Source organism: Colletes gigas, unplaced genomic scaffold (genome assembly GCF_013123115.1).
Source record: "Colletes gigas isolate AHSC1104 unplaced genomic scaffold, ASM1312311v1 Colletes_gigas_Sc00004, whole genome shotgun sequence".
Lineage (NCBI taxonomy): Eukaryota > Metazoa > Arthropoda > Insecta > Hymenoptera > Colletidae > Colletes > Colletes gigas.
In genome coordinates, this window is record NW_025106633.1 from 1022326 (window position 1) to 1044353 (window position 22028).

The 22028-nt window shown below is 31.9% G+C and overlaps 2 protein-coding genes across 12 annotated transcripts in view; one reads left to right on the forward strand and one right to left on the reverse strand.

The window, feature by feature from the left end:
• The window catches only part of LOC122405535 (V-type proton ATPase 116 kDa subunit a1), a 33429-nt gene extending 21242 nt beyond the window's left edge, over positions 1-12187 (reverse strand). For all 6 annotated transcript variants that reach the window (XM_043410381.1, XM_043410379.1, XM_043410383.1 and 3 more), the window contains exons 1-2: positions 11888-12187; positions 8213-8518 (exon numbers count right to left, since the gene is read on the reverse strand). In XM_043410381.1, coding sequence (XP_043266316.1) covers positions 8213-8518; positions 11888-12004 — 423 coding nt within the window. In that variant the 5' untranslated portion in view covers positions 12005-12187. The remainder of the gene's footprint in view (positions 1-8212; positions 8519-11887) is intronic.
• Positions 12188-13528: 1341 nt separating this feature from the next.
• Positions 13529-21609, forward strand: LOC122394875 (ATPase H(+)-transporting accessory protein 2). Of its 6 annotated transcripts, none has more exons than XM_043392055.1 (10): positions 13529-13682; positions 13808-13935; positions 14041-14271; positions 14358-14672; positions 14846-14938; positions 16031-16123; positions 18542-18748; positions 20807-20912; positions 20994-21075; positions 21319-21596. In XM_043392055.1, the coding sequence occupies exons 1-9, from the start codon at positions 13640-13642 to the stop codon at positions 21071-21073; spliced, it is 1296 nt and encodes a 431-aa protein (XP_043247990.1). In that variant the 5' UTR covers positions 13529-13639; the 3' UTR covers positions 21074-21075; positions 21319-21596. The 6 variants fall into 6 exon arrangements, with proteins under 6 accessions (XP_043247990.1, XP_043247991.1, XP_043247992.1 ...); XM_043392056.1 differs by having other exon boundaries at positions 21448-21571; XM_043392057.1 differs by having other exon boundaries at positions 16034-16123; positions 20994-21609.
• Positions 21610-22028: the final 419 nt, after the last annotated feature.

The window sequence follows — 22028 nt, forward strand, 5'->3', positions numbered from 1 at the left end:
TAACACTCAGGTTTCTCCTACACATGACACACCGTGCCTTCTGTTTGCGTTAAAGCGATAACGAAATGAAAACGGCTCAGAGGATGTATGTATGCATTTCTCGACAGTATTCTACGAGACCTTCAAATGTCAAGTGGTATTCTGTGGCCTGTTGAAATTTACATAACCGTTATTTGAACGTATCGTAACGTTTTGCAATTATCCCGTAACGTTACGATGTCGAAGACGGAAGAGTAATCATCAGAAAATAAAGTTTTTCACGAGCTGATAGTGAAGGTAATAGTGTCAGTAAAATTTCATTTGATGAACCAACCAACCATGAAAATAACCAAAGTGACGAAATTCTAATGGACAATAGAAATCAGTAAAAATAATCAATTATTTTAATAACAATAACTAATATATTTGGCACTCGCGAATACGATTTTATTATACGTGTTTGGTCTCATTTTAATAAAAAAAAACTCTTACAAATACTTTGGTAAAAGTTTCATCTTTGCATTATGAACTCTGTACATATTGTCTCATGGATATTAGAGCCTAGATTAGGTTACTCTGCACGGTCCACACGACGTTGAGCTTCTAGTGTGTCGAGGGGAGTCCCCACGACTACCGTTCGCTTATCCAAACAAAAATGACTCGCAGTTATCCAAGCATTGCTATACTTTCATAGGTGAAAATGTTACGTGTGGGAAGAGTAGGGCAACTGACACATAATGCTACGGGGAGGGTGCTTTTTATCAGGCATTCTTGTTGGGCGTTTTGAGAAATTCAAAAAGCATCTAATCAACACGTCTAGCGTTACCGAACGGATATGTATATAAATTGTTTTCATCATTTGAACGTGTAGAATCGTTTCTGTAAAAGTGTTCCACACGCGTGTTATTAAGTCTCGTTGTGAAAATTTTCATTGAATTCTAGCAAGTTTACGTGTTTTTTTAATTAACGGTTTTCTGGTTTCATTACTAGTACCCCGGATTTAATAACGCGAGAAAGTGACAACCCTAGTTATAATTATTGTAAGTATAGTTATTATTTGTTATAGAAGTCACAGAATTTACGTGAGATTAAATAAGAAACATGTTTCTTTTTGGTTAAAAACAGTTATTCGTACATATTATACATATATCATGTGTATTCTAAGACAATTTTAGTTTTTCTACCAACGTCATTCTAACTAACGAAAGGCAAAATACACGTAGCTAGATATTTAATAAATATGTATGTAATAAATTTATTACCGTTCAATATAATGATACATAACGTAAATAACAATTGGAAATATCGTTAGATGGTCAGACTAGTTGAAAAATAAAAAAATTACTAAATAAATCTCATTTGAATGATACGTAATTAATTTTGAAAATGTAATAATTTATGAGAGGAATTCAGTACCGTAATAATTGTAAAAACTGAATTAGTACAGAGCTCATGCATTTGTGTCCCTAATGTACAGGGTGTATCGAAACACTTGAACGCAAACATAATGAAAAAAATTCACGTAAATATTTATTCTAACGTTTCTACGAACTTTTTTCATTATTTTTGTGTTGCATATTCGCTCTTGGAGCTATGCTCGTATGTCTCGATACACTCCGTAAATTTAGATTAAACCTAAGACGTAACGTAACATTAAATACAGTTTCAAGAACTGTTATCTAATGCATAACGCCTGTAATGTACAGGTTGTACGTCGTGACGGTATCCACGATTGTATATATACAATGTTGATAGTGTAGCAAAGAAAAGTTGTGAAATTATTCAGTTTTCAGTTTTAATACAGATTTTAAACGCGTCCATTTTTCTTGCACAAAAATAAAAATAAAAACGAATCTTTTAAAAGATTTTTAGATATTAGAACGTTCAGGAGTTTTTAACTGATCTGATAGCAATAATTGAAGGCGAATTTACAGACTGGACAAAAGAAAAAATATAATTTTCAAGTACTGTAGGGTGATTAAGAGAAATTCCAGCGACGTCAGAGGTATTTACGCTTAAAAAAGAGGATCAAAAACTTAACAATTTTTTTCTTTAACTTTTTCTGCTACACCATCATGGATACTGTATATGCACATATATGTACATAACGTTTATGAAATTATTATTAAATTTTAATAAGAAACATGCTTCATGCAAAAATTTATATACTAAATATAGTTTACATTATGCTTCTTCAGCGGCGGATTTATAAAATGTAAGTAGTTTGAATTACTATTGCTACATAATCTAGCTAATCACATGCATGCTATTCGTTCAATATTCAACATTTTAAGCTTAAATTCAAAAATTCTCCGTTCTCGTTCAAAACGTACAATATGCAATTGTTATGCAACAACCTCGAAATTTAAACGTAAATTACGTGCAAAATGCTTGGTATACGAATTAAAATTTTTTTGCTTGTCGAATAAATAACTTGATAATATCTTATACTGTTGATAAACAAACAAGAACAAATAACATTTTTCTCGTACGATTTAACATTTATTATACACATGCATACTTTTTTCTGTAATTCGTATGTACATAATAAAGTTACGATGTAGCTACTGTAATTCATAAAACAGAATTTTAAGTAATGTATGATTGTAGGTGTAGTAGATCATGTTATGATATTCATCAATTTTCTGCATGGAAATTTCAATAAACACTATTCAAAACCATTAACTCCTATAAGCATAGGGTGCCCCATTTTAATCGATCCATGGGTATAACGTCAAAATTATTACTGAAATCTAAAAACGTTGCGAGAGGTATATTGCACAACCAACTATTTTTCTAAATGGAATCGTGTACCTTTTCTAATTTATCCTACACCTTTATTTAATATTGCAGCCTCAAAAACCAGCAATAGTATAAAACTTGAAGGTCAGCTTCGTATTCCAAATAAGAAAACAAAATATTTAGAAGCCGATTATTATGTAATATGCCTCTTTCGATACCATGCAACATTTGTTTGAAACATGTTTTCACAGAACGAACGATTTACGAGTTACTTAACATCCTCGAACTAGGTGAATAGCCCTGTATATAGAGCTTATCATAAATTCAGTTTATGATTATTTCATAACTTCAATTGCAACGTAATGGTGTTTTACGAGTTGCTCCAAATCAAATTCCACAACCGTGTGTCTAAGTTTATTTTAGCTTTTTATATCCTACGCACGGAGAAATTAATTTGCGTAAAAATCTGCAAAAGTAGTTGACTTAAAAAATTTCGAAAACTCTGACTTATAGGCTGGCAAATTTAAAAAAAAAATTGTTGCATATAAGGTGTTGTTTAATCTAGCCTATTAGGTATTAGGCGACCAGACGAAATTTATTTTTTAAAACGTTCATTTAAATTCCTAAACTTAACACGTTCGCTTCCGAACTCGCGTAGAGAGTTATTTAAGGTCCCGAGATATTCAAAAATCGTGAAATTCGAAAGAAAATAATTTTTTTTTAAATTAAAACGAGACTCGAATGTATGTATATCGGGTGTGAATTTTTGTTCTTTTTGTATCACGTTACGAACGCCACTTTTACGAATACTTTAATTTCTGTTTAAAGTTTGCGCTCGTCGCCACGAGTCTGTTTGAATTTCTCAACGCAGGGACAGTTGGCACGCTGGTAGTATTCCCGTGTTAATTTCTTGTTTGACTTAACAACTTAGAAAAACTGGGAGACATACAAAACGACGCGGTACATGGGGAAGGGATTTATTACGGAGGCACGGCAACGAACGTGTTAGTGTAACAATTTTATAACGGCTAGATTTCGAAAATTAAATGATTTAACCCTAGGAGGATTTCTGGGGCCTTGCTTGACCCGCCTCATTTCGAGATTATTTACCAATGATACTGTTTTCTTTAATTATAACGAAGAAAAGCATGAAATCATTAAAACAAATTTGATTCGATTTATCGTAAGCTGAAATATATCAATATTTTATACAAATATTACTTTCTTTTTATGAATGCTACAAATTCATCTAATTCAAAACTGATAAAAGTCTTAAATATTCCCAAAATCATCCTAGGGTCAATTCCAAGGTCATCCTCTTTTCCGATTGCAGATAGAAAATATTAATAGACCACAAATTTGAATTTAATGCATTTGCAAAGTGCAATTGTACATTTCTTTTTATGTATATCGATTCTCCGCATTATCCTGCATATAAAAATAGTAATTTCAGTAAGATATACTGTTGGAAATCGGTCAATAGCGGGCGAATTCCGGGCCCAAACTAAATAGGTTCGCGATTGTCGACAATGGCGCCATCTGTTTCCTCCTGGCTTTCCAGCGAGTCTATGTTATAAGTGCGCATGTGTAAGATGTTTACCGTTACGCGGAAAGAACTACCTACTATGTATTTTCTTTATTCTTTTAATTATTCTTTGGATAAAAATACGTTTCATTTGATAGAAAACGCAACATATACTAAAAATAAATATTCTGAGAGATATTTTGACTTGTATTGCATTCTTTGGCGGTTATACTTTACCAGTAGCCTTTGGAATATCGTTTTTTAATTTCAAAAATAATGTAGCACTATACTATTATATATTATATATACATATATATTCTTGTTTTTATGTTTAGAATTTTTATTGCTAGCATTTATCAAATACCTAGCTTTAACATTCGTACTTATAGAATAATAGGGAGAATCGATTTATAAAGGAACATATGATTCCATATAGAGAAATGCAATTACACTTTCAAGGTGCATCGTTATATAGGATAAAAAAATATATTTATCATGGCTTTCAAGAATAAATCGGGACAATTAAGCAAGTAGAAAATTTCTAAAAAATTTTGATGCAAAATTCATATTGAAATTAAAATGTAAGGTAAAATTTTAATATTATTTGAACGTGTTTTATTTATTGATAGAATAGGAAGATTAAATAGAATCGTATATCGTAAAATAAATAGTTTTTCACGAAAGATTGTTAAAATTTTCGTCAATTAAGTTGAATAGAATTATTTCCAGGGATGAGGTGATAATTTTATTTTATATACTGTTACCGTTACTATTACTATAATGTATCGTTATGGAATACAGAGTGCAACAAAACAAAATATTCACTCATTCGGATACATTTTTTATTGATGGATTTATTTTTGAAAGTCGTGATAAATATTTTTTTACCACTAACAGATCGACAAAACGATACTTCGTATATAGTATTGTATTATACATAACATAAAATCCATAACTAAAATATGAAAGACAAAATTTGGATAATAAAGAGAAAGAAAGGAATTTGGGGGTTCGATGCGCGTGGGAAAATATTTGAGTAATGCTCTATACTTTAAAAGATAAAACGGGAATAACAAATGACTACGATTATAAAAAGATATATACGAACAATTTCATCTAGTAAATTTAATAGATAGTGTAATAAATGTTTAGATATAATAAATTTAATAGTGTATATGTATTAAAGTGTTTGAGTATAAAAACGATCTCTAGAGGGACTACTTAACAATATCACATATGGTCACAGAAATGTTCTTAAATGCAAGAAAGAACTTCGGTTCTAAAAATTAATATTAAGCTTGTTTACTTTTATACATAAATGCAAAATATTTTTCGATGCATGTATTATCAACGAATAACAAACACTTAGAAAATAATCACGAATGAGATACTGGGGAATTTAATAAGAATATGCGATGTAGAAACAAGGGAGATATAAGGGACATAGGGAGATAGGGCTTAAATAGTGACTTGTGTCTTTTGCAATTCTGCAACTTAGTTAGTTGGCAACACTAACACATTAATAGTCCTAAAATCACTCAACAGTATTATTAGTAACACAAAACAAACACAATCTAATGTCAACGGTTGTCTGACTTGGTATTATTAGCAATATTAATGCTCTCTTTATAAACTACCAGTTTGTATATTGTAAAATAAATTTGTTCCGCTTATACAAAATTGCAAAGCAACTGCAGAAAAGGCATTGATATTAGACACATAATGCACAATTTCCATTTACATGCATCTTAATCACTTGTATAGCTTTACAAGCTATACTTACATCCACAGTTAATGAATCATATAATTATATGTATCAAAAGTTTGTTCTTGTAAAACGTTTCGTATAAAAAAAATGGTTAGTAGTATAGTATATATCAAAATACATAAGAATATACATATGATTATTTTGATGTCTTATAAAAAAAAAAGTACATCTACATATCTGATTGTGCAAAGTTACAAATGCAAGAAACAAAATGCCAATTTATATTGCATAATATTCAGACATAAATAATTATAATGTGTTACTTTTAAATATTTATATAATTTCGTTTTGTATTATTTTCAAATTCCTCAGCTATCGTTTTAACAAAACGAATTATATCTAGAGCAGAATATGTATTAATACATACATAATACAGTATACAAAAATTGTAAAAACAAAGACAGAAAGTATAGATTAGTATATATATCGGAACGTCGAAAATTGTAATTATTTTGTTAAAATTTGGCAAAAGCGTAATGTACATTTCCTGTTGTACTTTAAAACATATAATTATACTTCTTTTAATAAACACGATTTCTATTAAAATTGTCTTATATCAAATATTAAAGTTTCAAAACCTATAGAAAATTTTATTTCAATAAAATTATTTATTATTGCTAACAACTTTGTATAAAACCTAAGTATTTCCAACCAGTATGTATACAAGGCGGAGTCGGCCAAAGAAACAACTGAAATGTTCCGATTGTTTATGCCGATACGAAAAAAGTTTAACAAAGGGAGGTTTTATGCGATAAAAAATTTGTTTTTTTTTTTACCATTTTTTATCTTAAACAGAAAGAGTGTAATGATGCACATTCAAGCAAAACACGGTAGAATTTTGTTCCAGAAACAGAATTTCTACAAGCAAATATACAGATTGCTTTTTGCAACGTAGACGCGTAAATGGACATCGTCCATACAAACAAAAATTATGTGAATAAGGACTCAAATAAAACAGTACCCTAACCCAAACTCTGGTCAGTATAATGTGCAAAATGTATACAGGGTGTACGGCCACCCCTGGGAAAAATGTCAATGAGGGATTCTAGAGGTCAAAATAAAACAAAAATCAAGAATGACAATTTGTTGATTGAGACTTCATTAAAAAGTTATTAGCGTTTAAAGTTCCGCTTGTAGAACGTTAAGTTCTCTCTCAGTATGAGAAACGCTTACTGACTCATCGACAGCGTTACAGTTTTCTAAGCGAGAACCACTATCACGCATGCGCAGCTGTTCACAGATTGTCGTCTTACAGGCGGAACTTTAAACGTTAATAACTTTTTAACGAAGTCTCAATCAACAAATTAGTATTCTTGATTTTTGTCCTATTTTTACCTCCAGAATCTCCTATTAAAATTTTTCCCAGGGTTAGCTGAACACCCTCTATGGTATTAGTTCCTGAAATTTCAGCTTAGAACATCCCAGTACATTTTTACAACACCCTCCACCGGATACACCAATTTTTGTGTTACAACACTTTATTGTCATAAGCATTCTGCTTGTCTTGAGAGTTGTAGCATATCTCTCTCTCTTTCTCTCCCTCTCATCCATTCCCTTATAAGAAAAAAAAACAATTTTTATCACTTTTTAATTAAATACTCCTTTTTTAAAACTTTTCTCGTATCGTTAGAAACAATGCTGCGATTTCAGTGTAACCATTGCCCATCTCATATGCATATAATATATAATACATACATGGTATACAGAGTGCCCCGAACTTATTCGACAAAGCAAAGCATGTAAATTCTTCAAGACAAAAGAAATAAACAACTTCTGTACCATTTTGTAATCCAGTACATCGTTTCCGTGTTACAAGAAATGTTAGCGGAAATACACTCAAGAAACGCTTGCAGACATATGTTTACATACATTGTCACGTTAATAATATCTTAAAGTATTTTTAAAGTACATTTTCGCTAGTCTTCGCAATGTTCCACGCATTAAAATCGTATACGATTCACGACAAAATGGTAAATTACTTTCGTTTTCGTTTTAACGTGAAGAGCTTGTATGTTTCGATTTGTCTAATATCTGTTGGACAACCTGTACGTCATATAAAGATACTACATCGCAATAAAACTTTTATGTGCGCTATATTATTAGATGTACAGTATTATATGACGATTCTTATAAATTGTATCATGAGGTCAGTTTTCATATTATATCGTAAAGATAAGGTTTAACGATAGTGCTCTTACCTCGTCGAAGAATACTTGTGTCTTCCTGAGTATGTGTTTCAATTCAGTCAGCTCCAAGTAATTACGTTTCAGAGCCTCCGCGTTTTGATTTACTTCCCGCAGCTCGTTCTCTAACTTTTCAAACGTCGCCTCCAAATCTATCATTTCACGAGGCTGTGGCGCCTCCGGATTCTCACCAGTGTCGAGCATAGGGATATCATCTTTCTTAATCTCTTTTTCCAAATACCTTAATTTACGTTCCATCTCGTCGCAACGACGCACCTCGCTGACGAACTTTCGTTGAAAAGCATTGACATCGGGATTAAGCTGGACGTAAAATAAATAATTATTATTAGAATTATGCAAACTCTTTTAAGGCACTTATTATTCATTTAAATATTTTCCAATTTAATGCAAAAGTCTCCATAAGTTTTTGTAAAATATTTTCCACCGTTTTCCCATTGTTTTGATAAAAGGCGAATAATGCAATGAGAGAAGTTCTTTTTCGAGTGAAATAATAAATTTTCGAACCTATTCGATATTTTAAAATCGATTATCAGGAAGTTGCACAGAGCGGAGCAAATGGAAGTTTGATGACTATGCAGGGTGTCACAAGACTTCCTGTTCCAGCTACGTTAACATTTATTGAGTCACCGATGCAACATGAAACCTGGCCAACCCTGGGAAAAATTTTAATGGGGGATTCTAGAGGCCAAAATAAGACGAAAATCAAGAATAGCAATTTGTTGATGAAGGCTTTGTTAAAAAGTTATTAACGTTTAAAGTTCCGCCCATACTGAATTTTTTTCTCGAAAATGCGCAAGATTTCGGGGGTATGTCTATTCATCAAAAATAATTGTAATTGACCCCCGCAACCGAAAATAATTTTTCCAGAACGATTTGAAATTTTTAAATTTTATCGACTTTGTCCCCCTTCCTGAATTTTTTTCTCGGAAACGGTTAGGATTTTGGGAGTATGTCTATTCACCAAAAATGATTATAATTGACCCCCGCAACCGAAAATAATTTTTCCAGAACGATTTGAAATTTTTAAATTTTATCGACTTTGTCCCCCTTCCTGAATTTTCTTCTCGGAAATGGTTAGGATTTTGGGGTATGTCTATACACCAACAATGATTGTAATTGACCCCCGAAACCGAAAATAATTTTTCCAGAACGATTTGAAATTTTTAAATTTTATCGACTTTGTCCCCCTTCCTGAATTTTCTTCTCGAAAATGGTTAGGATTTTGGGAGTATGTCTATTCACCAAAAATGATTGTAATTGACCCCCGCAACCGAAAATAATTTTTTTCAGAACGATTTGAAATTTTTAAATTTTATCGACTTTGTCCCCCTTCCTGAATTTTCTTCTCGAAAATGGTTAGGATTTTGGGAGTATGTCTATTCACAAAAAATGATTGTAATTGACCCCCGCAACCGAAAATAATTTTTCCAGAACGATTTGAAATTTTTAAATTTTATCGACTTTGTCCCCCTTCCTGAATTTTCTTCTCGAAAATGGTTAGGATTTTGGGAGTATGTCTATTCACAAAAAATGATTGTAATTGACCCCCGCAACCGAAAATAATTTTTCCAGAACGATTTGAAATTTTTGAATTTAATTGTTAATAACTTTTTAACGAAGCCTCCATCAACAAATTGGTATTCTTGATTTTCGTCTTATTTTGGCCTCTAGAATCTCCCGTTAAAATTTTTCCCATGGTTGGCCGAACATCCTGTTATAAATAAAATAATGCAGAGTTCACGCGACGGCGGACGAAGTTGAGTTTTGAATTAAGCTTCGACTATTGCCAAAATCTAATTCGATGTGATATCTGCGTTAATCTATTGGCAAAGAAGTCGTGTACCTTGGAATCCAAAATCACCGTTTGTATCTAAATGATCAGCAGTATAAACAAGATCAAATTGGGTTTAAATTCTTACTTCGTATTAATTGGGATCAATAATTTCCTTTATACTGTATCTTTGTTAAGACAAAGGAGATGAAATATAACGATAATTCTTCGTGTTCGATACACTCCATATTGTTTCAGAAGTAGGTTATCGTATAATTAAGAACACATTTCGTGAATTATTTACATCGTAATACAATATCTTAATTTGTTGCATTTTGTTTTTGCAATAAATTAATGTTTCCTTTTGAATTTTTGCATTTCATGAATTATTCGCGAAAACTCGATTTAACAAAAATGTTTGAAGGGACTATGAATAACTACAGATCGGAAATATTTTATCGTCCGTCAAATGGAACGCAATTTATTTTTAGTTGCTTGCACGATGTAGTTGTATCTTCGAATTTACATACACTTATATTGGAAATAAACATTTTCAAAGTGCCGTGCATTCACGGGCAGCTAAAATCGTGTAGACTCTAAAAATGTTGATCTTTTTTATTTTGGAGAATTTAGACCAGAATAGGTGAGGAGAACTCGCAGCATTTTGATTATTTCTGAGCATTTGTGAAAAAATATTTGATCTCAAACTGCATTTAATACGAGGAAACATCCTGTTGTAATATGAAAAATGCTATTGAATACCCATGTCTGTGGCACAACCTACTGATCTAAATTAACATTTTCATATGTGATGCAAATGAAGACATTCTTGAGATCTCAGATGTTGGTTATTCACCCAAAGGACGAATTAAATGTATGGTCAATGATGGAACCAAATTTCGACACATCTCGTAAGAACCAGTCACAGATAAATTGAATAGTTTATTGTTTAAATTTCTCACTTGGTTTTTCGTTCTGTCGTTACCCTTATAAAATAAAAAATTTGTTTCTATTTAAATTTTTCATCTAACGTTAGCTTTAATTTAATCTTCGCCTAACGAGCTCCGGGTCCATTTGGACACATGCAAACTATTCTTTCCAGAGTTGTTAAGTTTCATTTTTTAATGAATAACAGTGATAATATTGATATTAAGTGAACTTATAAAATCAGCAAGATTAATAAATAAAGAAATAAATTTAGATTCGAGTCAAAATGGCCGCGGAGTTCGCCGTTCGATCGTAAAGCCGATTCGCCATTCGAGAGTCAAGATCATTTAAAATTAGTCAATAATATCATTAAAACTATCCTTGTATATAAGAAAGATGTATATGAAAACAAAAAAATTGATCAAAATGATGTCCTTAACCACATACTTAAATTTCATAATGATCAGTAAGATTGTACCATTTTGACAGATTTATCCATTGGTGCACTGTGATACTGTATTTCACTTTGTAAGAACAAAAGTTAAAAAATATTTCTTGTATACAACAACTATTTAAAATTATAATTATACACAATTTGATACGCTATGTTGTATCAAATTTTTGACTAAATAATATTAAATTGATAAGAGTGGCAATATTATTTCTCCATAGTACTGACTGGTAAATAACTATTGAATATTTCAAGCTGATTAAATGATATAGTATTTAAGTTTACCAATATTAGAGTAGTAATTTACATATTACTCTTATAATACACTCAGGATGGCATAAGGTTGAAAGAGTTTCTAATGATATATAATCTAGTTTTCCTATTCTTGAGAATGATCGATATTTATATTCAAATTATCTACCACTATGAAGTGTGTTAAAATCGATATATGGAGGTTGTGTAAAAAATTGTGTATGAAAACAAAATATATATATAAGAGGTATTACAACATAAAACTTACATCTCGAAATTGTACAAGGCCAAGTTCACCAAGTTCCGAGACACAGGCATATGCTGCTTCACTTTGCAAAAAGAGTTGACACAAGGTCATCTCCTCGCTCCGAAAAAGCGAACCCATATTTGATTTAATGAATTTGTACTGGTCTTTGTGTACAAATAATTGAAACTAGCATAGAGAATATGCTATTCCGAGCGAGTGCAAAGAAGCAAGAAGTACAAGAATGTACTATCAATTCACTGTCTAGCACGATTGCGTCCTGCCGAATGTTCAGTACGCACACCAATTTTGTGAATCCGCATACGAGACTGTATAAGACTAATAATCAATTGAGCCAGTCACGAGGTAAGATGTCCATAGACCACAAGCTGATGGTACGTTGATATTCACATTTTTTTGTTAACGCCCAAAAACAACACTAGCGACAACCTGTAAAGATTTCACGTACCACTTACGTTCTACATAGATGACTCTAGTCTATGGTCTACGAACCTCAAAGGGACCACAGATAAACTTATGAAGATTCACGGATTTGTATACAGAATTATTAAATATTTATTTTTATCAGATTAGTTACATTTTTAAACATCAATATAAACCTTTCGGTGCTTTAAAGTGACTGCAATATATCTGTCGATATTTCAGACGGAGAAATCACTACCGGAAGTGCTACCAAGCGTAGGTAAAGTCACCAAAATCTAGTTGAAATTCAAAACTTTCTATAAATTTCTTTAGAGAACGAAATTTGCGAACGTCTGCAAATAAAACGGAACACTCCGATCGACGAGATAGATTTATAATTAAAAATTTGATTTAATAGCGTAGTTTTTCGACTCTAGGGATATCCCGCGTTTTTTTATATCCCCTAGACGAAATGAACGATGGCGCCTCTTTTTTGTCGAGGGCATTGCAATGGCGTAGTTGACTCGTCAATTTCTCACCAGATTTTATGACGATGACGTAGATGTGTGTGTGTTTTTAATAAAAGTATATAAACGAACAACTAACAGAAGGTCAAATAAACAATTCAATCAGTCATTGTTTCCCACAAGTTGTCGTCCAAAATATTCACTAACAGTACGTTTAACATTACATTTACAGAACCCATCAATTTGACTCATATCGACGAGTCGGTAATTAATTTGATTGTCCGTTTAGTTTAAAATTTTTGAAAAGGAATAATACTCGTTCAGTAACTATTCAAGATACTTTGTTATTTTGTCTATGAATAAATATCTACTTGCTAACACTTATTCTAATTACTTATGTTTTATGTACGTTCGTTTTATAAAATATGTATGTTTGAAATTAGAATTAACCGGCCGTTAAAATTTTAGTTCGCCAGAAATAGTCCTAATAGCGAGATAATGCAAAAATACTTAGAATTTTCATAACTTTCTCAGCACATGATATACCAATTGTAATTTTGTTATCCAAAACGTATAGAAAATCCCTTTCCCGTGATCTCATTTACAGGATCATCGTAAAAATATTTCGCAGGCCAGGAGAAATAGAAAAAAAAGAAAAATTTTCTTCTGTACAATTGTATAGACATAGATTTCTGTGTTTTTTGTTTCTTAGATGTCGCTGCATCTATTTTCCCAACGAGTGTATAGTCGGTGTCGGTGGACTCGGTGGCGTTAGTAGCAGACAGTGGAGCTTCCATCACGTTTGCGTGTCATATGATCAATTTGTGAATTGGTATTGAATTCCTGGGAGTGTCTCAATTTTACGGTTCTTGCTTTTAAAACAACAATGTTAAAACTATTTTGGGGTTTCATAGCTGTAATCGTTGCAGGTACGAGTCCTTTATAAATTCCGAGATAATATATTGAAACATAGTTCTTAATTGCTCGGTTAATTAAGTATATCGAGGATTAGTAATCACATAAAATATAATATTACTTTTTTCGAATACTGCAGTAAAAGCAAGCGGAGATTTCGTAGTTCTACACAGTCCGAACAGTGTTTTATTCAACGGGAATGAAGAAGTGGAACAGAGCTTACTCAAAGAAGTACTGGCTGCTGCTCTAGGTTTCACTGTTAAGCAGGTTTGTTTTTTTATATTTTATGCTTTAACCAAGTAGACCAATGGAATACGATTTTAAGGTGTAGATATAATATTCCAACTTTAATTCTAATTAATATTATTACAGAGAGGAACATGGAGCGGCATTTCTATTGCCGATCCGTTCAGTCTTCCAGAAGCTGTAGTCGCTGTAGCAATAGAAGGTGTAGGGTCTCTAGATATCCCTAGGGGCAAAAGGTTTCCTTTAAATGTCAATGAAGTTGAAGAAACTACATGGCAGGCACTTAGAGAACGCTTGGAAGAAAGAGATAACGATAATACATTAGTCAGAATATCCTTAGGCGACGGTCTTGATGCTGTAAGTATTATGATAAAATAATAGGTTTTTGAATATATTAAAAGTAATTAAAAAATTTAAGTCATTTCTAAATAATATGATTTCAGCTAGGACAGTCTGCTCTTGGTGAATTAAAGCCAACCCCCATCGACGAAGCTTCTTTGAAAGCCTTAAACTTAAGGAAGGAAGATGATAAAAAATTCCTAGAAGAAGTGCAATTGCTCCATGCTATCGCTAAGAAAGCACCTTCTGCAATTAAACCAGACTCGAAATCTGATATTTATTGGCTGGTTATATCTGGCTTGCGTCCAATCTTTGATGATTATGGATATAATTCGACCACGTCTAGGGAAGCTTTATCATTATTGAACAATGCCCTGAACATTATTCGCGATGCATTTGTCCAGGCGTACGATGGCCAGGTAAGAATTTTATTGTTTTAATATGATATTCGATTTTCGATATTCGATATTCGATATATTCGAATCTCAGGCATTTACGGGATCCTGTTCTGTTCCGAAGACCGGGATCGCGAAATTTTCAATTGTTTTGTTAGTATCGTTTAAAGTACAAAGTCAAAAATTGTTTGTTTCAGGTATTAATTGTGGCTTTCACAAACGATGCAAGCAAGGTACATCATATCCGCTCTGTCACAATAGGAAGGCAAAAACGAGATACTAACGAGACGGTTTGTATTTGAAATTCTATTTTAATTTATTGGACTAATATCTGATCATCAATCAACTTTATGTAAACTCTTACCATCGATAGAACACGAAAACTTGAACGTGTAAACTGTAGTATATCATTATACAGAAAAACTAAGTAAAATATATAATGTTTCAATTATTTCAATATATTTTCTATGAATTACTATAATTAAAAATTTACATATTTTCTGATACAATTACGTTCCATCAAGTAGTTCGAAACTTTTGTATTTTTTGATTGATGTAATTATTATTTAATATAAACCGAATATTTTAATTTCTTTAAGTTGTATTATATTTTGATTTTTATGGAAGCTGCAGGTATAGGTGGCAGATTGGATCTTATTTGTTGGTTGAAATATACTGAGATTTTTTTCACGTAATAATTATGTCAGGTACATGGTTTTAGAATATTTTACATCGTTTAATCGTGTACACGATAGTATTGTGGATTAGACAGGGTGTACCGATGATTATGCGTATATTTTTCAAGGTGAATTCGACGCTCAAAATTAATGAAAAAGTTCGTGTAAACATTTGTCCTCTTTAACCTTGTTGCCTATATTCCGTCTTTTATTTTGGGAACGAAACGCGAAGAAGCGAGACAATAGTGTAGATAAAGTGATCTTCAGGTCACTTAGGTTAGTAGGAGTAAACATATACAATGACTAACGGAAGTATTTGAACGCTTACATCAATTTTTATGAGGTCGTTGTAAAGGGTAGGCTCCTACCTTAAACCCCATTGTAAAACGAATCGTAAAAAAAATTGATTAAACCCCGTGGAGTTGTTCGAATTTTACCATTAAAATCCTCTTTCTCCAATTAGTTCACTGACCTGAAATTTTGCCATACAAAAATGTCTGTAGCTCAAAAATAGGATTAAATAGGACAAACGTTTATATAAACTTTTTTCACTATTCTTGGGTGTACTATTTGGAATTTTCGACAGAAACATTAATGTACGGAAACCTTGATAGCAATTGGTTTTACTTTGCGCGGACAATAGTTACATTCACATTGTACGCGCATTAAACGGTGAACTATGTCTAACACGTATATCTTTTATAGGATGATAAGATTAAAAATGTAGAATCTACTTCGGAACATACACAGCTGCACAATGATGCAGATTTGACTAATAATAATAATATTATAATTAAGGTATGTCATTACTATTGCATGGACATATATTTTTGAATTAGAGATAGCTTCTTGCATGGTTTCTAAACATGTTGATCAATTATGCAGTACAATATTTATGACACGATACTTAAATATATTCTTTTTGTTTCATGCGTTAACTTGTTAAGAAATGTACAACATAAACATTTCATTTTACTACAGATCATGTTGGGACATAAATTCAGAATTATTAGGGTACAACACGTTTTTACCCTTTGCACTTTAACTATGATTTCTAGGCACAGGCATTGTGACCTACTAGGATAGAAATAAATCAGGTTTATTGAATATTTTAAATGTTGAAGCACAAAGGGTTCACATTAAGACTCAAGGCTTTTGGTACTTTCTTTCGCACTGCTTTAAAATTCTTTTAAAACGATACTACAGTAATATCGTGCAACATACATAATCGAATAAGTCTTAAATTGATCAGATCACATTTTTTAACTAAACCAGGTTCTCTGCAATACAATAACGAGAAATTTAATACAAAGATGACATTCATTGTTCATAAAACTTGGACCGATGTCAAAACATAAAATGATACAGACATATAAAATGTAAGGTACACAAAAGTAGTAACAGAAATATAATCTTTTTTAAAATTATTTAATCGTTTAAAATATAAGGTTTATGTCATGTGGAATTTCCCATTTTGATGAGAGGGGCTTTATACCTGGAATTCGCTGGAGAATTTTGCTCTCAGCAGTTAAGGTTTTTATATAAGGTAAAGCGATTAGGCATCTTCAAACATGAAGACTCGTTCGCGTGTCTGTGTAAAAGAACTGTTAACTTTTGAGAAAAAAAATTCTTCGATGGATTCCAAGTATTAACTTCTTTATGGTTAATGGGATTTTTACATATTTTGACGTCACTGTTTATTTTAAAAATGGCGCATGTACATTTTTTTACATTGCTGCTCGTCAATATTAGGACACTTGGTTAAAACGCTGTTAATTTTGGGATTATTACAAAGAGAAGAAGTCCAGTAATCTTGTTGGGATTATTTTAAAGGTTGGACCTTGTACTTCCGCATTCCTGAGCTGAATTTTTTGGAGATTGTAAAGTGACAATAACCTCCAAGTTCATGGTAGTTCAGTCAATTAAATATTTTAATCGGAACTCAAAAAGATTAAAGAACAGATTCGCGTGTAATTACAATGCGCTTAATTTATGCAAAAGAGCAAACCGAAGTAAATATTCGATACATTTAATTAATTAATTGTAATATATGTATTTTATTAGCAAGCGAGTATCGTGAAAAATATTGGTGATAACAAAATGTTATTATACGATGTTAAAGTGTTTCAAGGGGAACATGTTTTTTTGCAAATTAATTCTTTTGTGTTCAGCCATCGAAGTATTGACTCCCTCAGGGTCACTAAGTTTCTTTTTAAATGAAATCGTATCTCAGTTGCATTGGAACTAACGGTTTCTAATGGAAAGAAACTAAACTTCCGATGGGTAAACGTTCTGAGACATTTTAGCTACCATTTCTTGGAAATATTCACTTGCTATACTGGGCAATCTGATTACAAGGAAATGTAGGAACAATTATAAAGAGAGATATAGATAACATTGAAACTAAAAGCAATCATTTTTCTTTTTATCGTTTAATCAATCAAGAGCCTCTCTTACAAAGTTATACATTAAACAATGCATTATATCTTCACAGTAGTCGTCATAATAAGGTATACATCGAGATAACACAAATTTAAGCACAATATGAAAATCGGGAGTGGTGTATATAAACACGAACAGAATTTTTATACATTTATGGTAAAATTCGACATAACATTCCTCAACAATAATTATATTTCTTACACGATACAAAATGGACAACTACTGTGACCGAATTGGATTCGGTTTATTCTGAGTTTTGCAAACATAAAGGTTGATTCTTATTAGCGCTCAAGGTGTGCAACATTCACGCGATGCTCACGCCCGATAAAAAAAAAAACAATATTTGTGTTCAAACGCGAGCATTCATACTTATTTATATTCATTTTCATCGAGTGTCTTGTATTTTTCTCCACGTAATAATTTATCATTTTTCTGGTGTCCCAAAATTTCTTTTTTTTTATTTTTTCTGGTTAAAGTAAGATATCTTTTTTTGTTTTCTTAGTTTACATCAAACGGTAGATCTATCATTGCTAGATTCTCATTAGACTATTTTTTGAAACGTGGCTACAGTTTTAAATATGAATTGAAGACGATAAGAAACTTAACTAAGGTTCAAATTGAAATGTACGCGGTCTTCTCGATAAGTAATCGAGTACACTAATGTACATGTTCCATGTGTGTCGGCGACGGCGTGATTATCACTTGAGTATCGCGTCCCTTCAGCGCTAGCGGGACACGGCCTTAAATCGTTCACATAAATACATGTACTTATAGCAAAATGATCACCAAGATGAAAACAAAACGGTCGAAGACGAAGAGGATACAAACATAAACATTGATAGCGCTAGCAAATACGACAGTAACGTGAACAATTCCACTGCAAAAAGTGATTTTCGTGACGATAGCGGAGTCACTGAATCTAATCAGGAATTGACTAGTACGGAGAGTAACATATATTTTAACACACAAATTATAGGACAGGTATTATAAACACTTTAATATGCATTTTAGAATTTTCTTTTGCATATTATCCGATTGTTTTAACATTTGTTGTACGATCAAAATTGGGGTACACTTCTCATGGAAATGACCAATATACCCCCGTTTGTTTCAACAGTGTACTACAATTTAAAACGATAGCCTTTAGTTTTTATAGTTTTTTAGCATACAAGTTGCTAAGCATTTTATCATCGAGAATCATTTCTTAGCGAAAGTGTTTGAAATTTTGAATAAGTTTCCGTTCAATTATTCATAATATTAGTAACCATCCATTATATACGGGATGTCCAATATGCATGCACCTGTGTTTTAACAACGAAAATATAGTGGAAATAAAATTCCTCAAATTACAAGCAGATAAAATAAAGTTCAGTTCGTCGTATCCAAAATTGATATCTCTGAATAAATTTGATTTTGGACACCCTGTATATGCACATGTACAGACGAGTCTCTTAAGAATAGAATTGTAAGTATTCCCAGAATTTTTGTTGATACGAAAACAGTTTGAAGACGGGAATGTCCGATTCGAAGAATCGCAATATAAAAAGAAAAAATTTATTAGCTATTTATGATATTTCAAATTCCACTTAAACGTACCGCACGATCTTGAAACCTCGAAAGCTGTAATTTCAACAAAATTCAGTTTTATAACAGAAGATGATTCGTACTGTTCAAAATAGCGGGGATATTATTAAAATATCTTTTTTTGAAAATATTTTCGTGCAACCAAAAACTCTGGAGACACTTGGAATCCCAGTTTCCGATGCGTCGTTCTTACGTTAGATGTATTAAGTTCGCTTGTAATGCAGTGCTTCTTAGTATTACTCTTGGAAAGTAGCTTTCCTGTTACAGTGGAAATTGACAATGCATGAAATGTGTGACGCTGTGTATTACTCGATAGAATGCATGGTATATATTTATGGGGGAAAAATTTAATACGAAAATCTGTTTTTTTAAAAACCAGCAAGCTGGTAGAGAGTAATTTTAAATTACGGTACGATTATGGAATTCGAGCACAGAATATTAGGATCTAAGATATATTTATCATTGTATCGTGCAACATTTCATGCGTTAAACTATCTGTACGAGCATTGACGAACCCACCCACAACCGAGCATCGGCTGTAATCGATGGCCGTGGCGACACTTTAATTTTTATATGTTTATTCGCTAGATTTTGTTTTATTTAACCTCTTCAGGGACGATTTTTTATTTTGGTCTATTTATTGACAGTAATTATAATTATAAAAAAAAAAACAACTAAACGTCCACATATGTGGCCAAGGGCGTGAAGAGTTTAAGTTACAGGCTTCCATTGGCGGTGAATATAAAGTCTCGAGAAACGATACGCAGTAGTACACGTTTTTAATATTGAATTTTTAATTTTAGACATTGCATCGAAACCTTACTATTATATTTCTTTTTTTTTAATTTTATCTTCGCTATAGTGAAATTTGTGACATTTCCCCGTTGGAAATTAGACCTAACGTGACTATTTGGATTTAGTTTATCATCTGTAGAATTTAGTCCGACAAGAATAATAATTAAAACATATCTGATGAATTCTAGACAAACAGAATTCAACGAAATTAATTTAATACTGTAATCTTTGTAACATTATGCGCGGAGCAGGTGAAGTTATAAGAAGTATATTTATATCTTACGTGCGTAGTGTGACTAATTCGACTACTGGAGTAGCATTTAGTTAAGAAACGAATAAAGACGGTTTAACTCGTTTTTCACCACGGAGAATGCAAGTATAACGTAATTTATACTAATACAAATATTACGATGTAATTAAATGCATAGATTGTTTTTAGATACGTAGACGAAGAGTCGAAGAAACGGAGGACGTAGAAACGTGTACAGAAGACGAGTTAACTCGTCTTTTCCAGTTATCGGCTTAAATGCATAAAGCTTTTGAGTTTTAGGCATTGAAAAATTTAGAACAAACGTAACAAGCGTATTGAGTGCTAAAAGCTCTTCTGATGTTGCAGCAGGTTGTCGTAACGGTTTAAAATATCAAGTTTGTTTGTTGCAGAAGATCCATAATCTTGCGAAAGTATACTCGGCGGATTATCCTATCATCTTTAATATTCTATTATGGTTTGGAGTTGTTTTTGTTTTTTCGCTCCTTGCTATTTGCAGTACGTAATAATTTTTATTGTTTAATCGACTAGTGTGTACGACGGTCTTTTTTGTCTAATTTTGATTTGTTACAAATGCAGTTGCCATTTCACAAATGGATCCAGGACGGGATTCGATAATATACAGAATGACCTCCAATCGTATGAAGAAGGATAATTAAATGTAAATACAAGTTAATGATGTTTAAATTAAAAATGTTGTGTTATGTAAGGTGTACTTAAACTGTCATCTTTACTTCATGAACGTGCACAATTCCATTTTAATTTCATTTTTTAAAGTTCCAAAAAAAAATGTTAAACATCTCGTTATCGGTATTACGATCGTTGTAATATATTTATATACATATTAGTTGTATCCCACACAATGCAGTCAACCATATAATATTTTTTATTGTGTATTTTATAGCGTTGAGTAGCTGCATCGCCCATGTATAAATGTATTATAGTCTAAGGCTTACGAATGACTACACCTAATAATAAAACATGTTTAAGCGTATAGTTATGGAGTAAAATAATAAAGGCTAGAAATTTTTAGGAATATTTCAATGTTCGTGGTAATCATCCTACAGTTAATTTGGCGCATTCGCAGCCCCACTCGACCTAATCTTACTCGTGTAAGTAACTCGTTTTCTTTTTTCGAGCATCCTCAAGCATGTATCTCAATTTTGTTCACAATGTTATTCATATGTTTGTAAAACATAATTCAATTGTTTATTTTCAGTAAATATAGATACGAGAAAATAATTTTATTATCTACTTTTTTCTTTAATTTTATTAAGCAAAGGTTGTTTGCAATACCGCTATTTTAAATCATCTGCACTCTAACCACTATCCACACTTTTCAGTTTCTATTTTTCAGGATTATTGATAGTTTAAGATATGAAAGTTTATTGGTTTGAAAAAAAAATTTCAAATTGTTTTGAAAAAATTATTTTCGGTTGCCGGGGTCAATTACAATTATTTATGGTGAATAGACATACCCCCGAAATCCTACCCACTTTCTAGAAAAAAATTCGAGAATGTGTGAAATTTTTCGCCGGAAAAAAAATTTCAAATCGTCCTAAAAAAATTATTTTCGATTGCAGGGGTCAATTACAATTATTTTTGGTGGATAGA